General features: G+C 52.2%; 1 protein-coding gene across 11 annotated transcripts in view; it reads right to left on the bottom strand.

Moving 5' to 3' along the window:
• NTRK3 (neurotrophic receptor tyrosine kinase 3) overlaps positions 1–20,904 on the bottom strand; it is a 207,439-nt gene that overhangs the window by 171,913 nt on the left and 14,622 nt on the right. For 8 of the 11 annotated variants that reach the window (XM_083849724.1, XM_083849720.1, XM_083849728.1 and 5 more), the window contains 2 exons: positions 6,429–6,503; positions 5,038–5,109 (listed from right to left, as the gene is read on the bottom strand). In XM_083849724.1, coding sequence (XP_083705850.1) covers positions 5,038–5,109; positions 6,429–6,503 — 147 coding nt within the window. Of the gene's footprint in view, positions 1–5,037; positions 5,110–6,428; positions 6,504–6,628; positions 6,751–11,315; positions 14,505–20,904 lie in introns of those variants that run through there. The other 3 variants (XM_083849727.1, XM_083849725.1, XM_083849726.1) reach the window with 2 other exon arrangements.

A 20,904-nucleotide genomic window follows, 5' to 3' on the forward strand; every position in this document is an offset into this window, starting at 1 on the left:
TTAGAGTACAAGTTGGAATCAAATGGTAACCAGACTGTCTGCTTGGTAAGGAATAAGGAAGGAACATTCAGCTAACAGAAGTGAAAGGCTATTTAATTTTTTCTCATATTATTTTTTTTTTTTTGCCTAGAGTCATGGGGAAAAAAAAACAGTTCCTATTTAGTCCTCTGCAAACGCAAAATAAAACACAATAAATTATCAAGGAGCTGGTTTAGTTAAACACATTTTACTTCATACTCCCAGCGAGCTAAGAGCTCACATATAGTCATTTACTGTGCCCCAGCTGATACACAGGCCTTGTTAGACTGCAGTAGCTCGAGAGTACAGAAAGGAAATCATAAACAATTAACACATGACAGTTGGGATTAGGAGGAGACTGCCAAGATGAATACGAGCGCAGCGTAGTGATGAAAGGACAGAACATGGAGAAGTCATCGGGAAGACAGAGAAAGGGTAATCGTACATCCAGGACCAAGCGATGGATTGCAAGCAGTCAAGGGTGTGGAGTTGTTTACAGGAGGAGAGTAAAAGGAGAGAATTTAACTCTGCCTCCTATCCACGAGTGGCTCCTTCAGAGCCAGGCAATAGATCATTAAACACAAAGCACAGGAAAACGACCCTCAAGCCATGACTGAGAGGGAACGGTGCTATACTTGCAATGATTCAAAGTCTGATATTTTGTTTATTTCTTTATTTAGTGTAAGATCTCGATCGAGCTCCCAGACGCACAGAGCAAGGAAGGTGAACCTTGCCAGCCTTGCAAATCTGTTGCCTGCAGCCCTTGTGAGCATGCGGGCCTCGGCTGCTGGAAGGCTTCAAGTGCTGCCCCAAAACAGCACTGAAGAACATACAGAGAAACCTGCCAACCCTGAGCTGCCTCAGCCACCGCAGTTTTCAGGGGACACAGCCCAGTTTCTTTCCCATCGAAGCCTAAAACCATAAACGCCCCTGGGAAGTCCTGTGTCAAAGCCCCAGACTACTTCCCCTAGCAGGGCAACAGCTCGTGTGACGCTGCACAGCTGCAGGAGCCCAGCCACGACACCAAGGCCAACTCCACCCTCAAAGCAACACAACCATAGGGCTGTCAAGGGGAAAAAAAAAAAAATATATATATATATACATACACACACACACACCACTAACAGGATGACACAGATGAAAACTTCTGGAGAACAGAGGACCATCTAATCACACGATACTCCAAAAAAAGTGCAGCCTGCACAAAATACTCCCGAAGCCCTCTCTGGCTGTACTCGGGGACTCCATCTTTAAGATGCTTTGGTGAAGACCAAAGGAGAAAGCTCTGTCCTCAGTGCCATCATGCTCTGGCAGGCAGCACCGAGTGCTCTTTGACAGGAGCTGTGCCTTCGCCAGCCCACAAACCAATTTCGAGCATGTATAAACCTCCAAAGATAGCTTAAGAAGGCCTTCTAAATGCAAGCAGAAATGGCAATTATTAATTTCCTAAATAGAAATCTGACTACTTAAGCTTTATTTAAAAGTGTGCCTGTCTCTATAATTACACAGCCTTAATTTGTTTTCTTTACTCCACAGTAAATAAGGTGCACACAATTACCCTCCGCAAACACAAGCCCGTGCCTCCTGGCTGGCTGGCCCCGCGTGCAGCTGCCCAGGGAAGCATTCAGAGGGGATGAGCCTCTTAAGAACCTGTTTCCCAGCACAGGGACACTCAGACACTGCAAACAAGTCGAATTAAATTGGCCAAACTGTTCCAATGTTACTTACTAGGAGGACAGGCAGAGTAAGAGTATGTAGGACTTTTTCCTGAATGAGCTGTGCTGCATACAGTGACATACTAAGTATGCATTTAGATTGTTTATGTCTCAAATTTAGGAACTATATCATCCTAAAGCCTCCCTGTACATCTCAAGCCAAAGACTGAGGTTTTCTGTCATCACTAAATACTTCCTACGCTCTTCTGCACAGCCTACTAACACTAATTTACACAGATCTGGGTTACGAGGACTCGGTTTTCCTCAACCTAGACCTGCATGTCCTCACGTCCAGTGCATGGTGTTCCCCAGGACCCTTCCCACATTAGCTAAAGCTGCATAGAAATGGGACCAGGAACCTGTCAACACAACTTTGCCCAGCAAAAAAAATTAAATAAAAAACTTTCAGAGAGAGGGCACAGAAAGGCACTGGATGACATTCAGTTTACATCAGATCTGCATCCATCCTGTTCAACATCCAGCCAGTGCTTGTTCTAGAAGAAATCAATGGCCCCAGCCCAAGTGCCAGCAGAAGAGGTAAATCCACACTAAAACCCAGCTATATTTTGGATTAATTATGTCTAACAGTGATCGGTTTCACAGTACTAATGTTTGGACAAGCCACGGAGCCTTAGCTCTGCTCATTCAAGGAGAGGGATCCAAAGCTATTTCTAGGTCTACACCTCTGGCTCCTTGTCACCCACTGCTCCTCCACCAATTCGATTTGTACAGCTTACATCTTACATCTGTACAGCTGATTTCAAACCTTAAAGGTCAGGAACAACCCCACCAGCCTGCACTCAGGAGCACGTGGATATCTACCACTTAGGCAGATGAACGGTGAAAACCCCTTCGTGGTTTTTTCACTGGTGCTCCCTGACTTTGCAATGGGGAAGGGGAAACAAACAAACAAACACACCGAACCTCATCCGGAACCATTATCTTAAACCCCCACAAACCTGAGCTCCTGCAATTACAGCAAGGATAAGTGATCTGCTTGTGATTGCACAGCTGGGGTCTGAAGATGAGTGCGTGCACTGAGCAAGGACCAGAAATAGAAGCTGCTGGGAGAAGGCAGAGCTATCTGGCCCATCTGAGAGGAGGAAACCTTGATGAGAGGCACTGGGAAAAAAGTCACTTCAGCAGGAGGCTGGGATTCAACCCAGGATGGGGGGAAACAGCTACTGAGCCCTTGTAATTTGTACAAAAGCTTTGCGTGGAAAAATGCCTGCTGCTGTTCAGACCCAGCTTGCAGCACCCCACAAGGTCCAGCCCAGTGCTGGTCCACTTCGACAGTAAAGCCTCTGTGTTGTTTGTTAGACACATTTGGAGCCTATAGGCTCAACTCTGCCTGCACCCATCCAAACACTCACAGCAGTAACCCCACGAGCCTCAAGCCCAGCATCCCACAACCCATCCAGCACCGCCACCAGCAGACAACCACCCCACGAGGGGATTGGGACAGCATCCCTCGATCCTCCCAGCTACTGTACCAGTTAAAGCAGCCCGAGACGTACAGCAGAGTGACACTTCCATTAATCCTTTTATCCCTGGCACCTGTGTGCAGTGGCTGCCAAAAACACCAGGCCCTCGGCGAGCTGACACCAAGCTGAGCAGCGGCTGGAGAGCAGCTGAGGAGATGCCCCAGTGCGCTTGCGTGGTCCCACGGGCACGTAGGAGCGTGACACCACACTCTCCCCTATCAGGGCCAGAGATCCCCAGGAAAAGGAAGCCAGCACCGTGACCCAAAGGGCTCGAGGGAACCAAAATCCCCACAAGACCCAGGTCGCCACCCCCAGAGACCGAGCACCCACCACCAGGAGCAGCCACTTTGCAAGCGCTCACACACCAGGACCATGCAGTCGAGGGCCAGCACCAGCATCAAAACCCACTGGCGAGCACCAACCCAATAACGCACTTACTTGCCTAGAGCTTCAAAAGGCAAGGAAAGAAAGATGTTAAGAACATGATCAATCTTACGCGGCCCGAGCAGTAAACAAACACATATTTCATCACAACATACCAACCTCAGCTCCTGACACAAGATGGATATGTTTCTTTTTTTTCCCCCATCTCAAAAGTAATATCAAAAGACAAAAACAAACGCTTGCTGAAAAAACAGCAACAATTGCATGTGCACACATTAACGACACGTTCAGACTCAAAACGAGCGTACGTCCTTCTAATTTCCTATGATAACCAAACTAATTTCATCAGGAATCAAATGTTATTCATTTTTATCTGTTATATGCATAAACAGCAACAGCACAATTGACAAAGTACCCCCCAAAAATCAATTGCGAGATATATTTTAGAGAGAATGTTTCCCAGTAACAAACACCTACAGAAAATACAAAACAAATGCCACAATCAAAATAATAAAGCATGGAAATGGGGAAAATCCCAGCGTTCAGTGTTAAGGAGGTTTTATTATCGCAAAATATGCGCTTTTTAAACTCAAAATGGCCCCATGTTTGTTTGCAATGCCCTTTGGTACTGCAGATCTCCTATTTAGCAAGTACTTTACCGTCACTTAGCAACTGTAACCGCTTTTCCAAAAAAAAAAAAAAAAGCTTTGGGTGTTTTCAGTTTACTTCATCTCCCAGCAGACATCAAAGACAAACACACCCGGCCCTGCAGGCCCTGTCCACCTCCCTCCACCAGTAACACCCCATGCAGCCACACACTGCCATTTTCCCCCGCTAGTATCAGCTCCCAAAAAGCAGGGAGATGCTTTTTAGATGCTCTTCATCCAGCCCATCAGCCCACACCCAAGGCTGTGGGCTTCTCACCAAGCCTTTTTCACCCCACTTTTCCCTTTCCTTTTCTTTTTTAAAATCTTTATCAAAGCCAAGAAGCGTTTGCTCTCGGACAGGGTTGCTTTGACGAGGTATTTTAAGCCCATGAAGCACCATCCACGCTCGCCTAAAATTCAGGGTCTGTTTATCACCTTAGGAAAAGCGAGTATATAACCAAAAGAAATCAGTGCCTTTGGGCTTCGGACTTGTGGAAATTCTCTGGGACACCGTACCTAATGGCTAACGATACCCCAGGAGCCGGACACTTGTGCAATATCCCGCAAAACCACTGCTCCTGCCCTTTGGCACAAAACTTCCCCATCCCATGCTCATGGCAGATGCCAGCTTACAAATCCGATAATCAGGGGCAGAGCTGGGAACGTAAAGGCCACCTCCCAGCCCTGTCCCCTTCAGCATCCTCCCTCCCTCCTGCTGCTTTGGGGTGTTTTGGCCACAGCCTCGCTGCAGGAGCGGAGGGGACGGGGACAGGAGCAGAGCACACTCACATGTAGCGCAGGTGGGGGTTCTTCGCAAAGGCCCGGGGCTGGATATTTCGTAGTCCTGAGTTCCTGATTGTCCTGGGAAGAGATTAGAAAGGAATCGAGGCTGAAGACTACTCTAAAGCCCCACGCTGAGTGCCAGGGGCAGTGCCCCAGTGCTGGAAGTGGCAGTGCCGGGAGCCCTCGGGGGAGGCACATCTCATCCCAGGCAAGTGCAGAGGAAATTGGGCTTTGCAGTTCCCTCCGGTACGGTGGCCAAACGGGCTCAGCACGGAGCAGCTGCCGGGCAACTCCCTTCCCCCTGCTCCACCAGTACAAGCTGGGGTGGCCCCGAGCACCTCCCACTGCTCCCAGTGTCCACAAGCAGCACGGCCCGCTCCCCCAGCAAACCCGGCCCCAGCACCATCTCCCCTCCCAGCAGCCGCAGGGAAAACCCCTCTGCACGGAGCCCTGGCAGGAAGAGGTGAGCATCGTGCTCAGGAGCTACGCATGTTGGAGGGGGATCCTCTTCCCAGCCTGTTTCGAGGAACCAGGATTTATCAATACCTGCTGCAGACAAAAATATCGTTGCTGGTTTCTGGTTTCTTAGGTGAGACGAGAACAGCAGTCAGCCTGCTTTCAAGGTGTGTTAAGCATATGGCTTAATGGGGTTCAGTTACCAAGCACTGACAAATACACACTTTTCCTTCTGCATGTGGGCACCCTGGACCTAACATAAGCTCCCAGCAAAACCCGTTAGCACCCCCTGATGAACGCTGAGCAGCACTGTGCATCCCAAGGGAGCAGCACCCAGCGGAGCCCGTGGTGCTCCCAGCTCCAGGCGGGTGCAGGAGGGGTGTTAGGAGACAGGGGTGTACCCAGGCTCCCCAAGCACCTAGCAAACCACTGCAGTCTCACAGACCTCAGTTTCCCCACCTGTGATGGGCAAGATGAAGCTCTCCTGACACCGGGGGGCTGCGCAGGGAGATGCCATTCCCTTATTGTGCAGCCCCACCATGACTGCAGCCGTACAAAATGAGAACCAACAGCCCAGCATTGAAGGATCGCTGGAGACAGCTGGAAATTCACATTGTGGGACTGAAATGACTCAGAACAATGCACAAGCCCAGCACCAGAACAGCGGGGGAGAAGAGAGGTCAGGGCTGATGTGTGTTGACAGAGCTGTCAGGAGCTAGCAATCTTCCTTCTCACAGATCCAGCAAGGACCAAAAAAATCACTTCATCTCCATTTTGTGAAGTCTCACAGCAAAAACACCGCAGAGCCAGCAGCTTAAGCAGGCTCCGAACACCACGGTGCAGAGATGGAGGGAAGCTGCAGTCCTTGCTGGAGCTGTTTGCCTAGGAAATGAGGGGCTGTGCAGCGCAGCTCTCCTCCCCAACATGCAAGCCATACTCACAGCCTCTGGAGTCCCGTGTACAGCTCCATGTCTACGGCGTTCAGCGTCTGCAAGTTCTTCCAGTTCTCTATGTGTCTGTGAAAAAGGAGGAAAAGCTCAGCCAAGGCGTATCAGAGCATCTCTCTGCCCAGGCAGGGCAGCACAGCATTGTGCCCCACACACCTCTTCCCACCTTGCTTCAGCCAAAACCTTTAACTTACAGAAGGTCTGGGGCTTGGACATGCTCTCGCTTCAGCATCCATATCCCCAGACATATGTGGTATGCATCATGCTGCCAAAATAAGCAGTTTTCTCACGCTGCTTTTATTCTGTTTTCCCAGCACTTTGGGTGAAAAAAAAAAAAACAACATGGTTTTACCCAGAATTTCGAGCAGAGGAGGTGCAAACAATCCATTGCACATCCCTGGCGAAGTCATCGCCCCTCTCTGTGCACATCAGTGAAATAATGCCACAGCCAAGCAGCTCATGCAACACTAGTCAAAGTAAACAAAAACCTCTCAAAAAATGGGGAAAAAAAGGAAAAAAAAAGTCCTATTTATCCATTATCTCAGTGGGGTGGACAAAGAGGGCCCTGGTCTTTGCTGGCTGGAAGTGCTGCTGGCAGGAGAGCACCAAAGTTAGTTTGGAAACCATGCCTTTATTATAAATTCCTCCATCGCCCAGGGTGCTCTGGCAGGTATGTTATGGAGAATGAAAACAGAAATAGACCTGTCACCGCGGGATCGTTACTCAGTAAGTATTAGAGCTGGGGGAAAGGTGACAGATCAGCAGCCCCAGAGAATGGGGTCCCCTGTTATCAGGGGAACAGGAAGACAGCTGCGGCATGGCCATGGGCCCTGCTAATAAGCCACAATGCTGAGGGTGGAGAAGTTTGATTTTCATCAGCCAGGCAGTCCTTGGCCAGCTGAGGCTTTCTCCCAGACTGAACTCGGAAACCCTCCCACCAGAGAGAACATTTTCAAGAGGGTCTTTCCGGGGAGCATGTAGAGGGGGTGGTGGAGAGGAGAAACCTTTCCAAGTGATGGAGCGTTGGGATGATGCACTGAGAGCCATAGCTTCTGGTTGCAGGACCACATGCAGGGGTCCAGAGGGTGAATAAATGGAACAGGAACTCTCAGCCTCTTCTGGAGCAGTCACAGAGGCTGTACATTCCTCCTCCAGCACTCATTATGTCTTGAAAAACATGTTTGCACAAGAACAAACAGCAGTATATAGACCGATTTGAGCCATACCCCAAATACTACCCAGCTAAAGAAAAATAAATAAATAAATAACCAAAGTCTGGACTAAACCTAAATTCTGAGCTTATTCCTGCTCTGCTGTCACCATCCAAGGAAAGCAGAGACCCACAAGAGTCACCTCTGCTTTCCACGTGCTCCATGACTGTCTGCATCTCTAGAACGATTAGCATAAGGACACGGCACAAACTCCCAGCTGGCTGCTGCGTGACAGCATAAGTTACGGTTCATCCTCAGTGACCTGTGCACCAGCTTGGATCGCCTGTGTCCCAGACAGAATGAGAAACAGGACATTATCACAGCCGTTTCATGTTCCCTGCCAAAGGCCCTTGCAAGCTCTTGCAGAACAAAGCACAGACTGGGAGGCATCACTCAAGTCACTCGACAGCTCGCTGAAACCCTCCAGAGAAAGGGCAGCTCTGCAATTTCAGGTCCTGGGGCATGAGGTTGCAGGTCTGGGTTACTGGGGACTTGCCACAAAATATCCTGGCCACGCTGGGCAAGGCTACACACACACGTTGAAGGCACTTCCCACCTGCAATCTCTCCAACCCAAATGAGAGTGTCCTCCAAGGAAAAAGAAGAGTGGCAGGAAGGGGATGGCATGGATTTACCACTGGGGCACGCTGGAGCCACAGCATCCAAGCACTGACCTTTGGGCAGGGATGGAGCAGCCCTGAGCCAGGAGCTATGGAGCAACCACAGCTGGGGAGGAGGCAGCAGCCAGCTTGGCTCTTGTTTTATTGATTGTGTTTGCTAAAAAAAAAAAGTCAGGGTTATTTTTGACCTGACACTCAAAGCCACATACACAATTTTAGAAGAGGTAGGACGAGGCCTGAGCCTGTGCCCAGTGACGTGCACAGGCAGAACTTTCTGGGGACTCAACATTTGGGTTGTGGGGATATTGACAAAGCTGTAAATCTGACAGAAGCACCAACTTCTTGGCCCACTCCAGGCTCAAAATTAAGTCTCTTTCTGTCCACAAAACGGTACACAATAATTACAGAGTGAGAGAAGAGAGCCATAAACTGGTGTTGTCCCCCATGGGGCAGAATGGCCACTGCTCCACAAGCAGTTAACGCCCCCAGAAATGACATTACACCAGCCTGTAAAAACACCTCCACAACCTGTGCTGCAGCCTCCCAAAGTCAGCCTGTGAGCTTTGTGAGCCAGATACACCTTGCTGCGTTATTTAACATACACGCAACACCCATGAAGGGAGAGACGAGAGAAGCAACCATGGAAATAAATGCGCACACGCTTACGTGCAGGATAATCCCACAACACAGCAGCTGCTTTACATACGGCACAATAAAGGCAACAACATCATCTTGAATTAGGTGCACAGGTCAGCAAGGGACTGCGAGTCCTTTTAGCTACACAGACACTTCCCTTCATAAGGGCCCCCAGAAACAGCTCTTCTCCTTTATCTGTTTTTTGAACTTAGCAGGAGTCACTTCCTAGCTCCTAGAAGTGACAAACCAGTTTTGGTTCTCAGGCACCCTGAAGACGCACCTGAAAAAACATTTTCTTTGGTTCCTTTTTGTTTCTGAACGAGTAGTGTAACTTTGTCCTGGTTGGATTTGCCTGAATCCACTTTAAAAGCTAAACAAAACTGCATCTTATTCTGAAAGTTCAAGGAGTCAAGCTGTGATTGCAAAATTGGCAGCTGTTGCACAGAGAAACAAAACAACCAGAGAAACTCCGCTCCTAAAACTTAAGTCCCTCTTCATGTCCTTCAGCCTCTCAACAAGTTCCTCCTCTTTTCCTTCCAGGGTTTTTGCTTGCCCTAGAAAGATCACGTCCTCCCAATTGCCGGCCAAAACAGAGACCTTCCCTTCTCCTCTGCCTCAGTTCATTAACCTGGCAGGAACACGTGTGCAAGGTTCAGGCCAAAAAAACAGATGGATCGACTCCCAGCCCTGCCCTGTTCTCCGCAGTCAGGCTTGGAGGTACGAATTACAGGCAGAGGGTTACTCCCTTCTCCCTGCAGACTCCTCTAAACACACATCCCCGTGACATTCCCCGGTTATTACTAAGGTAAGCTGCTCTTCTGCGAGATGCAATAGCTTCAAGAACAACACCCTGCTTCCCAAATCCTGAACTGCTCGCCATACACACATCCACCTAGACTAACTTCCAGTGTTAGTATCGAGACCATGTGAAATGCATCACTAACGAAGACGACAGCGCTCGTTTTCTTGAGGGGGGAGTGAAAGGGGGACGGGGCTGCTTGTTTTAAATACTCGCTTCCTTCTCATTCCTCGTGTCTGTTTGGTGGGTCCTGGCCAAGCCCAGGTCTCCCTGCACTGCTGAGCTGCCTTTCACAGACTGAACAAAGTCCTGTTCAGTAGTAGCTGGGGTTTTGTCTTCCCAGCTCGTACTGAAATGCTGCACCACAACTTCCCTTGCTTGCTCTGCTCATTTCTTACCAAAATAGGCTCGCAAACATCTTATATCCATTTTGTCTTGTGTCAAAATAGTCCTTGCTTAAGCAGCTTTTTTTCCTTTCCTGGCATTTACTCCTCCTTCCTTTACAAGCCGAAGCCAGACCCACCCAGCTATCACTTATAAATTACACAAGGTCAGCTCTCCTAAGGCAGCACGTCTGTACCACGCAGTGAAGTGCAAGGCAAATTGTCTCAAGTGCCTTGAAGAGATACTGACTCAAGTCCCAGAAGTGATGCAGATATATTGCTCAGACAGTCCTGGCAGCAAGGGTGTTTTGCTTTTGGTTTCAGACCCAGCACAGGACGGGCACTTACGCCTGGTGACCTACGCAATAAGCACCACGCTGTAAGGGAAAACAGCGCTCCATGTTCTTCACCAGGCTGTTTAAGTCCCTGTTTCTTGAATAAGAATGACCAGAAACGCAGAGCAGTCTGCAGGAGGGCTCTTAAAAGAGCAGGAGCAGTTCCCCACTTGCACTGGGAACGCTTTGACATGCAGCCTGAGGTCACACCGACCTTCTCACAGACTGGTGGCCTGTTTTCACCACAACCCAGCACCACTCCAAGCACTTCTGTCCTTCGGGTCATTCCCAACTGACACGGCTTCCTAGCCGACAGCAAAAGCCCCTGTAACCTACACGCACCTTCATCCCACTTGGCATTACAGGCACTTGGTTTTGCAGCTCTTCCCCTTGGCCATCCTCACCCGCTTTGTGCTCCCACAGCCCCAGCACTGAGCCAGCAGCAAAGCCCATGAACCTGCTCTTGCTTTTTGTGCTGGTGTCCTCACAAAAGCAGAAGCTAACATCATCCCCAAGGAATTTCAGTGATTATCTCCACTTGCAATGGCTCTTCACCTGCAACAGGTGGGCTACACCATGCCTTCTCCCCCCCCCCAAAAAAAAACAACCCATTCCTGACCTAACACAGCATCACATTAACCTCTCGTCATGAAGTCATCTCTTTGCCTAGGAAATCAGTCACCAGATACAGAGTTAGCCTGACACAAGCTGGCTTTAGGAGGCCTACCCTGCCTCGTATCTCAGCCTCTGTGTATGAACAGCCTTTAAAGCCCATTGAAAGCCTTGTAGAGCACCGATGTCAGACTAATGCTGAAGGCACGGCTTGCACACCATCCCCATGGGAACAGCAGTTCCCACCACTCCCCCAGAGGTGTTTGACAGCAGGGGCTGGTGTCACCTTCTGGAGACCACGCAGCAAGCCTGCAAGGCCCCACGTGCTCCTCTTCCAGCTCAGGGCCAATGCAACGAGAGAAGTGAAAACATCCGTGGGGATTTAAATGCAACCAGGCTCATTTTGTCCCACGTGCATGAGGAGGCAGAGGTGAAAAGGAGCAGCTTATGCCAATTTACCAAGTGATTAGCTCAAGGCTACTTAATGTCGCTGGCCTCCCTCCACTCTCCTCATACGACAAGGATAATATTTATCTAATCTCTCTCAGCTTTTCAAGCGCTGCGGTCAATAGCTAAAAAAGGCACTCGATAAGCACCGACTATTATATAGCATGTGTACACATGTGCTGCCCAAATCTACATCAAGCCCAGATTGAAGAACGATGACTTTCCGTCAGGATGCCATCAGCTCCGCTCACAGCCAGAGCAGATGAGGGGTTTGAGCCACGCTACACAAACGCCACATCTCGCGTTGGGATGCTGGGCAGCGAACACAGCATCACAGTCCAGCAAGCAAGCAGACTCTGAGACACACACACGCTGCTGGTGGAAAGGCGGGCAGAGTGTTTGACTCCTCTCCGGTAGGGCCACAGGAAAATTGGTTTGTCATCCAGGCACATTATACCTCGTGATGCAGACAGAAGAATTAATGTTCAATTACCTTATACGCGTAGCATTATAAACAAGCCACATGGCGCGCCAGTGCCAGACCATGCAAATACTCTCCCCCTGCCATCAAATTCATAAAGAAAAGTCCTCTATTAACACCCTTGACCACTAAGCCCTGCCTGCTCCAGGCAGAGCTGCTGCAGAAGTCGATGGGAAGCCCTGGAGGCTGGGAAACCCCTGCTACCCGTGCCACCACCCTGGCACAGGTCCCATGCCCCGTGGCAGAGCACACCACGGCAGGAGTCGCTGGCCCCTTTTATCCACAGGGCTGAGGAAGCCATAAAGAAATCAGCCATCTTTCACAGCATCATAAGGCGCTTATCGCATGCATTTAATAACCAGAGGCATGAAGGACTTGATTCTCTCAATATGGAAGTTATAAAATTGAATTGGTAACTGAGCATTAAAGGCAAGTGCAGCTGAATAAAGACTTATGAGGGCAATATTTTCCCCATTTAAAGCGTGGGCTTCCCCTTCCCAAAAGCGCACAGAAAAGTCACACAGCAGCAGACAACTTGGCATCATTAAGGATAATTTGAGGTCAGCGAGAGAAGGGGGGGAAGGAGGGAAACGCAAGCAAATCCAACTTTGTAGAAATAATTATTAGCGTAACCCCACAGTGTAATTATGATTCGTCAAGGTAACAATCATAAAACACAGCACTGTGAAACAGCTCCCTCTGCACCAGATCTGCTCCTCTTTCCAGAGCCACACAGAGGTATATGGGTGCTGTGGAGGATGCTCCCGGTTACCCTCCTGTAGGTCCAACCATCATCGGGTTGGGCGTCCAACCCAATAATCCAGCCCGGGCTCTTCCAGAAAGGCTGGGCAAAAGGAAAAGCCCTGAGTTCCCACTCCTAAGCCCCGTGTTCATGTGTTCAGCAACTTCCCTATGATCTCCACAAGCCTCCAGCTCATCCCCGGCCAGCCTCTACATCCCACACCAGCTCTGGCTGGTGACTTATGGAGCAGACAGGACCCCTTCCAGGGACAATGTTTCAGCGTTACCGGAGGACAGCAGGCTGCCCAGACCCAGCATGGACAGATTGCTGCAGCACACGGGAAGCAGTACTTTCCCATTATCACGTGCTAAACCCAAGGTTTTTCAGCACAGGTAGAGTTATGCCCAGCCACTTGCTTTCAGGAAGGAATAAATAGGTGCAAGGGGGCCAGTAGAGCTGAAGAAGTACCGCAGGCAGCAGGGCAATGGCCACCAACAAATATCCTCCTTAATTTCCCAACATCATTACATCCCAGCTAGTGCTCAAACAAGATCTGAGGTGTCCCAAACCCCCACAAAGTTGAAGAAACCTCATTTATCAGGGATGACCAACAGTGGAAAGGCTGCAGGAACCTGTCCAGGGCTGCAGCATCACCTGCACGGGGAGCAGGGAGGGGACGGTGCCCTGACCCCCTGTGTACAGGGTGGGCTCGTGGCTCAGCACTTCCTGCAGCCTCTCTCCCTACCTCTTTTTTATTTATTGCCTATCCCTATCCGACCCTTGCACGGCCTTGGACACCACCAGAAGGCAGAGAGCACAAAACGGCTTTGTTCTCACTAACATGAACATAAATACAGGAACACAACCACCTCAGGATGAAGCATCTGCCCAGTGCAAACAAGAGCTCACCCCTTGCCTGCAGCATCAGCTGTAGCTGTCTCTCCTTCTCCTCTGACAGATTCAAAAATGATGATTTTCCCCCAAAAAAACACATTTTTTTTTATTATTCTCAGGCAGGACAGTGCACAAGGGCAGCTCTCTGTGCTAGGAGAGATGTGGGGCTGCAGCAGACAGAGCAGAGGCTCCTGCTAAGGACCGCTGCCGTAAACCTCTGCGTGTCCGATTTCACTGCATCTCCGAAACAGCCGTGCAACCGCCTGGAAGGAGAGGGCAACCCAAGGGGAAAAAGACAATTCCGCTGGGAGTTTTGCACTGAGCACCAGCCCCAAGACAAGAAAGCAGCCTTTGCTTTACCGGGTGCAGAAAACCAAAAAAACTCCCCTTTTAGGCAGCAGCCGGCTCCCCGCATGCCTGCCAGGTCAAAGGAAGGGATGCTTTTATCCATAGGATTTCATAGGCAGCGATACCTAGCAGCGTGCAGCATTTTGTGGTCTTTAAAGATCAAACAGCATTTTATAGAGGAAGCAGCACCCTGGTCAAAATCAGCTGCAGTAATCATATTCAGCCTTATTAAACCCTCTCTGTAACTTCAAACAGGGTCAGACTCCCTCACGCTCCCACCTCCGAACAGGTCCGTGGCTGTTCAGAAATTAAAGTGTATAATATATATACATATAGATGTGTGTACACAAAAACTCACGCAGTGAGACAGAGCTGCCAAACTCCAGAGGCAGCTGCACGCCTCCCCTGCGGAGCACAGGGCTAATACACATTAGCAAAGTGAGGGGATGGACCATGGGTATGGGATAGCTGCGTTCAGCTTGGCAGGAGGAACCCCAGGTACAAGTAGTGCTACTGAGCATCTTTCTTTTTTGTTGTTTTTTGTTTGATTTTTTTTGGTTCCCCCCCCCCCCCCAGCTCTTTGGGACTACACCTCCATTAGACCTCGTTAGCTCAGCCCTGACCCAAAGGGGAGTGCTGCCAGACACATGCCCGCATTACACTTCATGCTGTGCCTGAAGACAGGAAGAAAAAGATGGAGAAAAAGGAGAAAATAAAATCTCCCGTGGACTGGGTAAAGAACAAGGATGTAGGAGCAATAGCCCAGCGAGAGCAGACACGAGAGCTGGGGACGGGGCTCCAATCCTCCAGCCAGACCTGTCGCTGCTCCCAGATCTGCCCTCGGCCATGCACCCACACAGACCTGCAAGCACGTTTTCTGAAACCACAAAGTCCTTGGGAGTCTAAATCTGGGAACTTTTACAGCCACGTCAGCTCCATCCCGAGCCCTGGGTAAATTTAGCTGCAAGCCTTTGGGCTGCGCAGCGGACGCTTCCCCCCCGCTCCTCTGCCCGCATCCTGGTGCGGCAAGCAAAGCTTGGAGATGCAAACTGTGGGCACTGAAAGCTCCGTGTGCTTCTGATGGCTGCTCAGGGGCCAAATCCAGCATCCTCCCGCCCCTCTCAGCACCCCCATCCCACTGCATCTTCCTCCGCTCCCCAGCAGCCTGGCTCCCAAGGCTTTCCCACAGCCCCGGCACCAGGCAAGCTGCCGGCCCCGTGCAGCGGGGGCACGGCCAATCTGTCCTGGGCTGGCGTCCTGCTCCCACGAAGTGTTTGTTTTCCCAAGGAGCCTGAACTTTGATCCTCCAGCAGTTTGGCTGCCCCGATGTTTACGAAGCTCGAGCGAGCGGGCAGCAATGCCCAGCTGGGCTGGCCAGGGGCCAGGCTCCCAGCCGCTCTGCTCGGGATGAGCACAGCAGCTCGGGGCTGCGAGGGACGCGCCGGGGTCCTTTCCTGGACGCTGAGCCTCCAAACCCACGGGCTGGCAGCAGCCTTTCATCAGGACAATGCTCCGATTCCCGTGGCTTGCAATCAGCCCTAGCAGGGAAAATAAAGTCTCCCTTTTTTTCCTGCATACGTTTCCTATGAGGGACGCACCTGGCGGCTCGCTTGTTGCAGAGGTGGAAGAGCAGGAGCATTACTCAGGAGCAGGGGGTGCACGCTTCGCAATGGGGTGGCAGGGCTGGAGGAGGCAGCAGGTGTTGAGTGGGAACACAACTGGCTCTTAAAAGGGGAAACGAGCCAGAGAACCTATAAACATGACACGGGCAGGAGGAGGCAGGGTGGGGAAGAAAGGAGAGCAGGGAGGGAACAGGCACTTTAAAAGCTCCTCTCCCAGTGCTCCACTTTGTTCATGTAAACGTGAAAGAAGGGCTTTGGGAACACGTTACACGAGAAGACGCTGACAGCCAGAGGTGCTAACTGGGCTGTTGTGTCTGAGCAGACCCAGCAAGGCTGGGGACGGTTTCCATCTCGTACGTCGGCTCAGGCTGCTGTTCCTCCAGATAAAGGCACAACTGAATTACAAAAAGCCTGCTCGCTCGGCACCTCGGGGGAACCAGCACGCACGCAGCCAGGGCTCTCCAGTGGCCAGGGATCACTCTAACCGGCCACTGGGGCCGAGCTCCTGCCACATCCCCTGCCATGAGACACAAGCACACAGTAGTTTGGTGCTCTTTGGTGAGGTTCCTACTCCTGGAGTATTCCTAGAGGCTGGCATTACACGGGCAGGCACAAGAACCTGCAGGAGCACTGAGGAACCCAGAGGTCGCACCCAGCTGTAATTGCGGAGGCAGCGACTCCAGACCACGCTGATCTTACTCCGCTGGCATTGGTGATGTACTCAGTCAGATACATTTCTTTTTGGCACTGTTTAGGGTCGTGGAGCAATTTCTAAGTAGATCATCAGACATCCTTGTAAGGGTTCTTTTTTTTTTTCCCCCCTCCAGACTCACTCCACCTTTACTTCTGCCCCTCTGCAAGACCTGGAGGTCCCAGCACCAGCCCAACCTTGGAGCAAATCCCACAAGCCTGGAGGGTCAGCAGCAAAGAGAATTTCTCTCAGCATGAAGAATAGGGACGCTGTGTGCCGCCGGCCCCAGGAGCGGGCTGGCTCGCTCGCAGCCTGCAGCAGCTGGGGCCCAGAGCCCGCGCCGTGTGCCAGGCTGGGGCTCACTGGGGACAGCAGCTGGCGGGGGCAGCCCTCCTGCATGCCAGCTCCTTTTCCCTCTGCGGGTACTGCAGTGGGGTGCAGAAGGGCTGCCGTCGTGCTCCCCCCTGCTCTGCAGCAGGGGGAACGAGGCTGGGTCTCATGGTACCCGATGACATTGAGGCCACCCACCGTTGTGCCCTCCCCCATTGCCCCCAGGCCACCTTCAGACTTGCCCGGTGGGCAGCAAACTGCCCCAAACCCCACTGCTGGTCCCCAAGCCCAAGCCACCAGCTAACCACAGATACCCCAACAAGCCGCTCTCCCGTCTCCCCCGCTGCAATGCCAGCGCAGCCCCCACACCAGCCCACCAGGGCATCACAGCCTGCCCTGTCCTGCCCAGCAGCCCGAGGCAAACATCAAATCCAGCTTCCACATTCGGGGCTGTGAGGGCATCACGGCTGTGTGGCCACGAGGACTGAAGCAAACACCAAGCCAGAGAACCCATCCCAGGCGAGGGGCACCCCACACCACACCCTCTGACCAACAGCTTCTGCCCAGGGCAGTTTGCAGCTGGGTTGTTTTTATGCGTTTTTTTAAAAAATAAACAAACCAAAACACATCTTTTCCCTATCTCCCCTTTGAAAAATCCTGTAGTTGCTATGGAAATGGTCTCATCAGTATGGGAGGAGCATCGCAGTGCCAGCCAAAACTCCCCGTGGCTCCCAGTTGACACCACTGTCTAGGAAGCGGTCATGCTGGAGGTTATCCTGGGGCATACCCGGAGCTGAAAGCAGCCATGGGCACCAACTGGAGAGCGATACCTACCCAGGAATCAGGGCAGGAACCTGCAGTTCTCCCAGGAATAAGTAAATAAATCAAGACATGCTCACGCTGGCTAAGGGATGAGGTGGGTACAGCCGTAACAAGACGCAGACCCCGTGGCAGTGCCCTCGCTGCGAGCAGGGAGGTGGGCACGGACGGGGCAGAGCTGAGCTTGGCCACTGGTCCTGTGCACCTCCCCAGGGAGATTTCTGCCATTTCCTCTGTACTCCGGCATCCCTACCTCGGCTACTAAGCAAGCAGGGTGCAAACAGCAGCTGTCACAAGCTGCAAGGAGGGTCGGAGATCAGAGCACCAACCCCAGCACGTTGCACGGTTGTGTGCCCCAACACACCCACCGGACCAGCCCCTTCTCCCACTCTACAGCAGGGGAAAGAAAGACACCTTTCAGATCTTATACCACGAGCAGATTCCTTCACTGAAAACCCTGGTGTGGAACCATCCTGCAGCACCAGAGCTCAGGTCCCTGTGCACCCAAGACCTCTTGGCACAGGGATGAGCGCTCATCGCCATGGCCCTGAGCCTCCGCAGGGTGCCGGGTGGGTTTGTTTGCCTGCTGCATGCACGGAGAGCATGACCTCCAGTCTGAGTGTGCTGCAGAAGCTCAGAGTGTCTGCTTTTCTAAACACCAGTGGGAAATGCATCTTCCCCCCAGGATCCCACAGAACAGCCAGCAGTGCTCCAGAGCTGGGGGCGCCATGGCTGTGTGGACACATCTGTCACCAAGCCTGGATTTAGGGAGCAAGCTGGGACCCCCATCTCCGTCACCCCACCCAGCTGGGAGGTGGGAGGGACGTGACCCCCTGCCCCAGCCCAGGGCGCGTGCTGCCTCCAGCCACACCAAGGAGCTGTGCTCAAGGTGTGTCTGTCACCTTGTCACCAGCTGCAGCCCGTGACAAAGAGCAGCTCCCCCAGCGATGACAGCAGGACGGGCTCTCCCCGGTGCGGGATGCTGAGGCATGTCTCAGCCACCTGCCCGCAGCCAGCCTCAGGGCTTTCCCCAGCCAACCCCGCTGCAACATCACTCCGCGCCCGGTATTTTAACCCCGATGCATGCTGGTGATGAGCTACAGAGCTGTCTGGTGGAGGGACACACAGCCAAAATTTGTCAGCACTCACCGCAGACCACCACGTGTGAAACTCATTTCACAGCATCACTGCGCGCTTGGCAGTGAGCAGGCTACAGGCGCTGGGCTGGTGTTCCCCAGTTGTGTCTCCTGGAGCAGGGTTTTTCCTACATCCATGCTGATGCCACCAAGCTTCTCCGTTCTCCCCCAGCAGCCCTACATGAAGCCTCGGGGTGCATCACACAGCACGTCCCACGTTTCGCTCTTGGTCCTGCATGCAAAGGGCACGCACACGGGCAGTGCCACCAGGCACCGTGATGCACTCTGGCATCCACTGTGTGATGGGTGCAGGGTGGGTCTGAGCTCAGCACAAAGCACTGCCAGACCCTGCTGCTAATTTGGGCACAAAAGCCTAATTAAAGTTCTAAATAACCACCTGCATCATCAAACTGCAAGGGGCACATCCAGCTCAGGAGCCACATACATCCTCAGCCTTGCCAGATCCTGAGCGCCCTCCCAGAAGAGCACACCCAAGGGAGAAGGAAGGGCTCAGCTGGTATTGAGCCGCTCATCTTGGTCAGAGATGCTGCAGAAGAAGCCTGTGCTCTGTGACACACACCATCCTTTCTGGCCCAGATTTAACAGGTTCAGGACCTAAAGTACAAAGCAGCAGCCGAAACGCTTCCCACCGTGATCATTTTGGGCAAAGCAGGCAACACCCTGCCTCTCTTGCTCCCCGCTGGCAGAAGTTTCACCGTTTCAGCCCAGCACATTTTGCTCCGCAGCTCTGGGAGCAGCTTCTGCAAGAAGTTCCTGCAAACCAGCCTTGCAAACCAAGGGAACCATCTGCAAACGCGATGAAGAGCCCTGACCCAGCCACGCTCACACCAGGGACAGCAAGCAGGCTGGAGCTGGGGGAGCAGCAAGCCATGCGTGGCCCTCCTAGGGCACCCAGGTGACGACAGGGTCCCCCGCGTGCCATCCCGGCTGCACCCCGAGGCTCCCAGGTGGGAGCTGCCGGCAGCACGCCGCCTCCCCTCCCAGCTCCCTGCAGCCGATACAGCGAATAAGATTACAACAAATATAAACTAATGATACAGCTGTCAAGGCAGATTAGACTGCACAGTGTAAAAAATTGCAGGGCTGTTTAGTCACAACAATATAAGATTAATTTATCAATACAGCTTATGTGGCACTGGAGAGATAGCAAATTGAGTAAGTGAATCTTTTCTACACCTTGCACGGGGAGGGAGGCTCGGACCTGATGGGTGCACGGGGCTGGGAGCCGCGAGGTTTTGTGGGCTGGGGACAGCCTGGGGGGGCTGTGCACCCCCGTCACAGGTGCTGGGCTGGGATGTGCATGGGTACCACGCACACACAGTTATTTACTTGCACGTTTTCAACCCACGGAGTTAACACATGCAAAAATATGCGCAGCCACCTCCACCCTTTGGGGGCTACAGCCCTGCGGGCACAGGCAAGCTTTTGGGTACCTCTCAAGGGTGCCCAACGCCAACAACATCCCCGGCAGGCCTGTATCCTTTCAGATCTCCCCTACGTTGCCATCTGCGGGTTAAAAATGTGCAAGTAAATAAATAGCTGCGGCGGTAATGAGCCCGGGCTTCGATCTGTGAAGGTGAGAGCGCAGCAGCAGCCGCCGCTCCGAAGGAAGCGCCCGTTTCTATAAATATTGAAATCCGGTAATTATCATCATTAGGACTAGTTGTGATTTATCCGTAGCTCAATCCCCACAAGTAAGAATGGCATTTATTTGCCACGTTTAGAACAGCTAAAAATACCTCCCCGAACCTCGCCTGGCCCAGCACCGTCCCCGTGCCACCGCCCTCGCGAGGGGCTCGGCCTTGGGGAGCAATGCAAAGTGGGGGGGGTCCCCGGGGCAAGGGGGCCCTGTGCTCCCCCCAAGGGCTGTGGGACCTCGAGCTGGTGCTCCTCCACCTTCCAGGAGCCATTCCCAGCTGTGCCCCACATCTCCCCACACAATGCAATGTCTCCTCGAGGAGGCTGCCTCCTCTTGCATGGAAGATTTCTTTGCATTCATAGCAAAAAGCGCAGAGTTTCTTGAAGCATCCCTGCCAGACACATCCACGGATGGGTGTGCTGGAAGCCCTTGTCCTTCCTGACATCTAAGGGCAGGGATCGACCCGTAAAACCCTGCAAGGAGCACTCAGCTCCCCAGCCCCTGCCATCCCCCCCTTGGGGGCACATCCACCCATATCCAGCTGTCGCCAGAGGCTTCCCAGCCTTGTCCCCAGCACTGCCATGCTGTAAATGAGTACCTACGGTGTAAGAAGCTATCGCAGGAGGCAGAACCATGATGATTTTCAGCCCAGAACACGACCCCAGACAAGAGAATCCCCCATCAGATGGCCTAAATCACCCCGGG

This window comes from Anser anser, assembly GCF_964211835.1.
Source record: "Anser anser genome assembly, chromosome: 10".
In the NCBI taxonomy this organism is placed as follows: Eukaryota; Metazoa; Chordata; class Aves; order Anseriformes; family Anatidae; genus Anser; species Anser anser.